This window comes from Myodes glareolus, chromosome 14 (genome assembly GCF_982192425.1).
Source record: "Myodes glareolus chromosome 14, mMyoGla1.1, whole genome shotgun sequence".
Lineage (NCBI taxonomy): Eukaryota > Metazoa > Chordata > Mammalia > Rodentia > Cricetidae > Myodes > Myodes glareolus.
In genome coordinates, this window is record NC_142039.1 from 45165635 (window position 1) to 45175268 (window position 9634).

At 36.0% G+C, this 9634-nt stretch overlaps 1 protein-coding gene across 1 annotated transcript; it reads left to right on the forward strand.

The window, feature by feature from the left end:
* Nucleotides 1-824: 824 nt before the first annotated feature.
* On the forward strand, nucleotides 825-7645 carry LOC125396302 (prolactin-2C5-like). The gene is made up of 6 exons (XM_085698848.2): nucleotides 825-855; nucleotides 3021-3196; nucleotides 5205-5303; nucleotides 5604-5606; nucleotides 6356-6542; nucleotides 7467-7645. Exons 1-6 carry the CDS (start codon nucleotides 825-827, stop codon nucleotides 7643-7645), a joined length of 675 nt encoding a protein of 224 aa, XP_085554974.2.
* Nucleotides 7646-9634: the final 1989 nt, after the last annotated feature.

Here is a 9634-nt window from a genome sequence, read left to right on the forward strand (position 1 = left end):
TGGCAATTAGCAATTTGAAAGCAGTTATCTAGCATGGTTGGAAGAAGTATTAGCTTAAATCTCAAGGTTACTGAAATATTTCATGAATTATTTACTTTGTTTCCTATGACCTGTAAAACAGTGGGGCTCCATTGGCCATAAAATACAGAATATTGTCAGTGAATCGGATGCAAACAATATTAAATATAAGAGACTATGTAATGAGAAGCCACATGTGCTGAGACAGGTGAAAGGTTTCAAAGTTACAGTTGGGTTTTATAGTATTATGTGGTACTATGATGGCCACTGCTGGGAAGTGTCTCTAAGAGACTTGCTCAGTCCAGGAGGGCCATTACCAACCCAAGCCAGATACATAGATTCACCTAAGAGTGGCGACGCTGCTACAAGAACACACAAACATGTTGGAATTTGATTGAAGCACAGTTTTATAGGCTTTGCCTACCTTTATAATTTACAGGAAACAGAAGAATTATCAGAGAGACTGTGTATGTGACATGAAATTCGCGAGATTCTTCATGGCTCAGAAACAGCTCTGATGATTTACAACATAACATGAACCCATAGTAATGACCTAACAACGAGGTAAATACTACCTATGTACCTAGGTTGATCATTGTTGTAATGAGGCTATTAACTAATGATGGGTGAGAGTAATGGTGTCCTCAACTTGAATTCCAGACATTGCTTCTTCCTGCCCCCTAGCAGTGTCTGGCCTTGGGGATGATGTGCTGCACTATATAGGAGGTGGAAAGTTAGCTGGAGACGGGACTTGGTCAAACAGCTTCCCTGAATCAGCGGTGAAGCTGTGGTGGGACTCCACAGAGATGCAGCTGTCCTTGACTCAACCACGTTCCTGTAAGTAGCTCTTCTCCCAACTTCCTCCAGTTGACCTTAATCATTGCATGATTATACAAAGCTGGTTTGGACAGTTTTCTTTTTACAGTGTTATTTCCCCCATATATGAAGGGAATCCATATTTTTTAATACCTGACCCAGAGAAGGAAAGGATAAAGTAAGAAGTACTTTCTAATCATTTCTCTAGATAGCATCTATACAGCAACTCTTAGACCAGTGGTTCTTAGAGTTGTATGTCTACACAACACTGGATGACACATAAAGTTTTAGAACATGGAATAATAAATTTCACAAAAATCAGAATTTTAAACATTGAAACTTTTAACTGCAATGAAACCATACGAGCATATACGTAGAATTTCTAACAATTACAGAAGGAAAAAGTTGCATCCACTCATTACTGGGTTTCTGCTATGAGTTGCTTGACTGGAATGATGTATTCATATTTTATCCTGAGGACAAGTCAATGGCGATAACAAATATATATTTATACAGCATTAAAATTTCATTCAAGGCAAATACTCTTTCAGAATGCATAAAGCCTGAGCAAGTTTACACAAGAGCAAATATCAGAGCAGCAAGGGAACTGAACACACAATCCTCTACCCCTGAAGCCATAGGCAATTGTTGAGAGTGGAAAAGATAGTTTATTAAATGTGTATCCCCTCATAATTTGAACATGCTCTGGTATAAGACCGTACATCAAAGAATATTTGGTTAGCACAAATTGGTCTGAAATGTTTTGATTTTGTTTTTCTAATGACACAGAGTTGTATGAGTGAGGGAGTTGCATGGTACATGGGTCTGGGAAGAGTTGGGGGAATGTGAACTGAACATCAGAACTTACAAAAATTCTTAAAGAACAGAAAAGAGAGTATAATTGCTTATATTCCCTTTTGTTTACAAGCAAGATGGATTGTCAGTAAGGATAAATTGAATTTTATGAAATGGCAAAACAATATTATTAGCTTCTGTTAGGTTTTTAAAATCCTATAGATGATAAATGAGAGAGTGTGTATGTGCGTACCTGTGTGTGTGTGTGTCTGTGTCTGGGGTGTGTGTGTGGAGTGTGTGTGTGTGTGTGTCCATATGTATGTATATGTGTGTGTGTAACATTTTGTTTTACTTTTAAAAGGTGCCTGGCAATCTTGCATACTACAGAATATTTTTATTTATTATTTCCATGAATAAAAGTTATCAATTCCCTAATTTTCAGTTGCACATTTCCAAATCCATTTATCAAAGATTTTGTTTATCAGAAGTTTTTTTCAGACTAGTGTCACTAAAAGTAATAGAATTTTCTTTGCAATAAGTACATACTGATTTAGCGCATTGAAAGTGCAGAATATTGATATGTTCATCATTCAAAAGTAAATTGATGATGATACCAATCTTGGTCATTATAAAGAAAAATTTTAAAACTGTATGTTATACAAAATACGTAAATATTGAAAAAGGCGAAAATGTGACATTATGGTTCAGAATTATTCATTTCAGATTGTGGCATAACTCTACATTTTTAGTATTACTGAACAATTATGTGTTTGTTCCCATCTAACTCAAATATAAAGCTAATTCGCAGAGCTGCCCTTTTTACACTGGTGCCCCAAACTGATCAGACAAATTTAGATCCTGTCTCAGTGGTTTAGAGCTATAGCTGCTTTTGAACAAGACTTGTGTTTGGTTCTCAGCACTCCATGGCTACTCACAACTGTATGTAACTCTAATTCTCAGAAATTGCACGCCTTTGTCTGACATGTAACACTGCTATACATAAAATAAAAACCAATATATTTTCAAATGCTACAAACTCATAACATCTCTTATTACAGAAAATCATCAGCAATTCACTAGACATTAAATGGTTTGAACAGAAAGGCTTGAACAGCCTGCCTCGACTTAAATTAAGCTCCAAATGCTTTTAGAATACAGAACACTCTTGGGTGTAGTTTTAATAAATTGTAAAAAGGACATTCATGATTCAAAATAGAAATCTGAGAAAATATGATTACTTAGGTTAGTTTTCCCGTTGAATTACTCCTACAGTGTTCGAAACAGTTTTTTGGTAGGAGGCCACTTTGACCATATAAGGCTTCCCCATCGACAGGATCACTTTTCATAACCCCACATGAATATATCTCAGAGTGGCTCTTCTTCTTTAACAGGGACACTGCTCCTACTCCTGGTGTCCAACCAGCTTCTGTGGGAGAACGTGGCGTCTGTACCCATGTGCGCAATGAGGAATGGTCGCTGCTTTAATTCCTTGAGAGACATGTTTGATATAGCAGGCAGTCAATCTCATGAAATCAGCCAAAAAGTTTCAGAAACGTTCACTGAATTTGTAAGTACCCCCCACTGACTTCTGGCTTCATAACAAATCAGGCCTCCATCACAAGGACTGTGATACAGCCTAGCCTAAAGGAAAGCACGCCATGGTCTAAATCTGAAACAGGCGTTCCTTCTCAAAAGATAAGAAAAGAGCAGCTATTGAACTGTGGAGCAAGTAAGAGGACAGTTGCAAGAAATGCAGACTATTAACTGAAACACTACTACTTTAATGTTCATTTATTGTTTGGCTTTCATTTTAATTCTCTATTATGACATAAAGACACGCAAGGGATAACAAAAAAATATTTTTCGTTTCCGTTACCTAGTGGGCTATTCATCACTCCTATCACTTTATCCATTTACTTGTTTGTTTGTTTTATCTTTTACTGAGAATAGATATTTTTCTCACAAAATACACACTAATAGCCTGTTCATCTCCCTCTATTCCTCCTAGATCCACCCCATGTGCCCCACTCTGGGTCCACTCTCTTAATGTCTCTCATTAGGAAAAAACAGGCTCCTTAGGGAGAGCAAGAAAGTAAGATAAGATAAAAACAAAACTAATACATCGGAATTGGACTAAACAAACAAAGGAAAAGAAAAAGGCTCAAGAGGAGGCACAAAAACCAAAGACCATCTTACTCATACACTCAAGAATCCTATGAAACTGTAAACAATAATAGACACAAAGGGCCTGGTGCAGACCAGCACAGGCCCTGTGCACCCTACCTCAGTCTCTGATTTTATATGTGTTTAAATTATGTTGAGTTTAAATATGTTTAAATTATTTTCTTTTGAGAGGGGGTTTCTCTATACTTTTCGAGCCTGTCCTGAAACTAACTCTTGTAGACCAGACTGGCCTCGAACTCACAGAGATCTGCTGCGGGAGCTCCTTTCCGTATTTCCTTCCTCCCCACCTTCATCCCTTCCCCTCTCCGCCTGATTGTACTATTCTCGCCCCTCTGCTTCCACTGGACACTACAGCCTTGTAATAAAGGAAACTGCATTGCAGTGACTTGTAAGCATTCAATAGAGCTAAAGTCATTTGGGGAAAGTCGGCGAGAGCAAGAAAATTAATAATTGCTCATCAGATGCCCAAATGTTAGAAACTATTTTTAAAGAATTAAAAAATAGTTGATTTACTACCAAAGAGGTCTGGCATTTGCAGGGCAATTGGTTAGGTATTCATGATGAAGACACATTGAAGTTTGTATGTTAGATGTTCTACTCTCATCAATGAAGTCACAATCAGTGACATGTTTACATCAATGGGCTGTGAGAACTCAGCTCAATGTTTGCAAAGACTGGTGCTCCTATCAGGGTTTAAGCTTTATTTTGTCCTAACCAATACAATATTATTCTACATTCCTAATGAACTAGGTGAAATATTCTTGTGTAGGTGCCAAGGTATTTGCCAGGCATGTCATACATGGTGGCATTTGTTACAAATGGCACATGAAACAATAGTGATTTAGAGCATTGGTAGCTTTAGCCCCTGCTTCTCAAATCAGAACTTCTAGAAAGACTGTAAATAGTGAAGAGGATTTGGGACATTTGAAAGTTAGATGAATATGAACTGATAAAGCTTAAAGTGTAGTTAAAAGTATTCCCCGGGAATGAGCCCCCAAATTGGCTATGCAATGTAAAATTCATTATTCATGCACAGTTAACACTGTGAATGAGTTGAACAGACTCACTGGATTGAGTGTGTGTGTGTGTGTGTGTGTGTGTGTGTGTATGTGTGTGTGTAGATATAGCAATAATGATTTAAAATATATGCCAAGAATTAAGAAGGAGTAAGAGTGGGATGAGAGAAGGAGTTAGAAAGAGAGGACATGGGAGGGTTTGGAGACAAGAAAAGGAAGGGGAAAACGTAATTGTATTTTAATTCAAATGTTCTCAGAGCTCATTTATTTAATATATTAGTTTCAGTTTTATCACTTACTTTAAATGCATTAGCTTTCTGTTCATTTATTCTTTTCACAATTTCCAAGCTCAACTGAATATTTCACCAATTCCAGAAAAATCACTATGCTGAAGCCCACGGGTTCAATGACACAGTCCTCATCCACTGCCACACTTCTTCCCTCTCCATTCCAGAAAAGGACGCTATGAAAAAAGTGAGTCCTCACTTCCTGCATTTTTCAAAAAAAAAAAATTTGAAACAATATGCTGTATTTATCATGCTTTAAGTTCTTAATAAGTATTGCAATAGGCATGATAATCGTATCTCTGGGAAAATGGAGACAGAATATGCTAGGAAAGGAAAAATATGTAGTACAGTTAAATATAGTGAAATCTGCCAAGTAATATTTTCACATAATTGTCCATGTTGAGAACCCTTTCCCATTACTCAGCAGTGAGACTCTTCATATTATTCTTTTGGGGTTTTTAAATTGTCATTGACCTTCAAGGATAAGAACGTATTGATTCAGGCTTAGTGGATGACAATACAGTTGTATTTATCATATGTTAGTAATGAACCCTGTATTTGCAGTTCTTTGTATTGCAAACCAGGTCACCCTCTCTTCTTGGCTTCTGAGTATCTTCTCTTTCAATTTCTGTTTCTGATCCTGCGTCCTAATCATCCTCACCTGTGTCATACCTAAAAGTCAGCTACAGAAAGGAGCAGAGTGTATACTGTGCAGTGGTGAGCAGTGTGTTACCATTCCACTGTATGATTGCAATGCTACACTCATGGCTGTTGTGATTTATTACTTTTTTAAATCTCCCACTTCCAACTTCCTATATAAACCATCACGATATGATGTAGATTAAATATTATCATATAGCCCTATATATCTGCACAGTTAGAGTATATCCTATTTGTTCTGCTTAATAGCTAAAATACATTCTGTGTCTCTATAATTCTTATTAAAATCATAGAGCAATTGTGAAGGAAAGTGGAAAAATCAAAGTGAAGAAAGAGATTATATTTCATGAGCGTTACTACAGAGAACCCTAATGGCATTTCTGAGTTTAATTTACTCTAAAATTCTATATCACAATGCCTCAATTTCTATAATTGGTATTACCTACAAAAGATTGTTTTAAATACATATTTGAACAGAAAAGGGGAAGTTTATCTCAGTCTTTTGAAGAAAAACTGTCTGTATCTAACTCTATTTTATTTTGATGATTCTAATGTAATTGTTCAAATGTCGTTACTTAGTATGACTTCTTACTGAAACGGGTGGGCACTCTTTTGAATGCCTGGGAAGAACCTCTGCGACACTTGGAGGAAGAACTATCTACCTTGAAAGGGGTCCCTGCTGGTGTTACCTCCAAAGTCAAAGACATCAAGGAAAATAGCTCGGGACTGCTGGTTGGCATCAAAACCCTTCTCAACGTGGTGAGCTGTTCTAACTTCTCTTTACTTTTCTTATCATAAATGAGGTGACAAAAGAAAGAATAATAAAATTTTGAAGCATTTTGACTTGTGAAAAATAAAAAAATTAAAAAAATAAAAATAAAAACAAACAAGCAAGTACTTTGGCATGCAGCTATCTAAAAGACACACTATTAAGCGAATGCTGGCAATTCCCACCTTCTATGGTGAGTTTTATTCAGATTCTCACATACTATGGTTCTCAGAAAGAAAAAAAAACTGTTCCTCATTTTAATTTGAACAGTAGCATTTCTGGTTCAAAAGACAGACACAAAGACTTGAGTAGGTATTTTTAGCATCATCATCCCTTGACTATTTGCAAATTAAACCATCAAGTATAAAAATTCTTGCTTCTCAAGTTAAGGATATATACATTATACAAAGAATTGATTTGGCTGAAAAATAAAATATCAATATAATATAATATAATAACAAGAGAAATATATAGCATATAATAACAAGAGAAAAAAATCTATTTTCAATTAAAAAGAAAAAAGAACAATATTTTAATACCAGGACCCATTAAAACATAAAGAAGAATCAGGGACTGTTGAGGACTTGGAACATTCCTTAGGTGACATAATGGGCATTTATTCTCTCATTGTCCTCTTCTCAAATCCAAGTCTAAAATCAAATAACTTATCAACTGTCCATCCCTTAACTTTGTAAGATGTAATTGAGCAGATGGAAAAATAAAAAACAGAAACCAAAAAACGCAAACACCAAATTTGTATTTATCTTCTCCAACATCAATGACAATCCATATATTTGGGTGATTTTGACAATTCTAACAGTTTACAAATCTTTATTAAGTATTTAGATGGGATATGCACCAAAAATATTTAAATATAATTGATAGTTGATTATGTTTTTGGTAATCAGATTTATCCTAGAGATGCAGAAGCTGTGAACTTCCCTACCTTGCCTGAAGGGGCATCACTGAAGACAGAAAATGAAGATGTTCGCATTTTGGGTTATTATAACAAGCTCATCTGCCTAGATGGTGACTTTAAGAAGGTTGACATTTATCTCAACGTCATAAAGTGCAGGAATTTAAAAGTGAAAAATTGCTAAGTCTTCTTCCATCTGATCTGCTTCTGAAAGATGTAGCATCCTATAAACTTTTTATCTTTTGAATTTTGTTATCATTGTCTCATTTTAAAATAAAAAGTGGCAATATCACTTGCACCAGCCTAGTACCAAACACCACCCATATCAAGACATCTCTTTTCGTACTTATCCTTCCATCTAACCCTTAACCTGACCCTCAAATTACCATCTCCACCTGCCCCTCTAATCTACAAGAATGACCAGAGCCAAGACTCTGAGCAATAGAGGGTAGGTAGCTTGAACTTGCCCACTCCAGAAATCAGACTGGTGATTACCCCAATTATGATGAGGGAACCAGTGACTAATAGAAACAGATGCACAGATCCACAGCCAAGCACTGAGCCCTGGGTTAGGAAATCCTGTTGAAGAGGGGAAGAAAGGATTATAAGAGCCATGGGGGTCAAGTCTATCCCAAGAAAACCCACAGAAGCAGCTATCCTGGTCTCAAAGCTCATAGTCTGGATTGACAGCTAGGGATCCTGCATGGAACCAGCTTAGGCCCTCTATGTATGTTACAATTGTTTGGCTTGGTCTATTTGTGGGACACCTAACAGTGGGATCAGTGTCTGTCCCTAACACTTTGACTGACTTTTTGGACCCTATTTCTCATGCTGGGTTGCCTTGCCCAGCTTTTATGCGAAAGGAGGAGCTTAGTCCTATCACAAGTTGATATGTTATGCTTTATTTGACACCCATGGGAATTCTTCCCCTTTCAGAACAGAAGCAGAGGTAGAGTGGATTTGAGGGTCCGTGGGGAAGTTGGGCGGAGGAAATGGGAGGAGAGAAGAAAGAGAAACTGTGCTCAGAATGCAAAATAAAATAAACAAATTTAGTTAAAAAAATAAAAAGTGGCTCCATTAATGTAAAAGTCTTAATGGTGAATTGGTCAAAATTTCTATTAATGATTTAATGTAACATCTATCCATACTTTGAACATGTTTCAACCAAGTATTTTGCAAGTAATGAAAGTTAGATATGCAACCAACACACACAATTCATAATAAATTAATAATTGGGAAATTCTATTGTTTGTGAAATTGGTAGAATAAAAAACTAGTGTATTTAGGAATCTTCGTGGTGAACCTATAAAACTTGGAATATTTGGGATCATTAATGAGAGCCAGACTCTACTGATCACACAACCTGCAGAGTTCTGGAAGACAATAGGATAGTGATGGATGTGCACCATTTCAAGAACTGCAAATTCTTCAAAAAGTTTAAAATGTCTCAGAACACAACATTACAGTGGTTCTTGAGTTCTTAAAAAGTTTCCTCAAACATGATCCTCTGAATTCTTATTTCCCTAGCACATATATCACATCTTCATCAGCTTGAGTAGACCAAGAGTTCTTTGCACTGTCCTTACCTTTTCAAATTCACATTATTTAGTTTCCCCTCTCATATTCTGTTGGGTGAAATCACATGGTACATAATGAAATATAAAGAGTTCCCATGATGTCTTTAGCCCTTCCTTCCTAAATTTCCACTCTTTGCCTTTTAGAGAATTAAATATAGAATTAGAAGACAAAAAGTTATAAACTCATTGACTTGCGATTTTAATGATTTATTTCTGGTTATGGTTATTTTCTACCACTTAAAGACATTCTTTACATTTATACACAGGTACAAACCAAATAAATTTATATAGAAATTAGTTAAGTGTTTCTTATTCTCAATGGAATTTTCTAAAACTATAAACAAGAAAGAACATATATTATTTGAAGGAAAATGGAGTTGCAAACAACCACGTGATTTATTTAACTGCACCAATGAAAACAAATGTTACATGTGTTTTCTCATACTTAGGAGCCTAAATTTCATAAAGATACATAAAATCCTATATCTGTTCATAGCATAACATGTGAAAGGAAAAAATAAAATCTCTAGTGAAACAAAATGAGCTAACATGACAAGGGAGAGATATATTGTGATATGGGATTGAATGTATCCAAA

Coding starts and splice junctions, on each gene's coding strand:
- LOC125396302 (XM_085698848.2), top strand. CDS start 825: ATGCAGCTGTCCTTGACTCAACCACGTTCCT. Junction 856..3,020: donor CTTGACTCAACCACGTTCCT/GTAAGTAGCTCT, acceptor CTTCTTTAACAG/GGACACTGCTCCTACTCCTG. Junction 3,197..5,204: donor CAGAAACGTTCACTGAATTT/GTAAGTACCCCC, acceptor CACCAATTCCAG/AAAAATCACTATGCTGAAGC.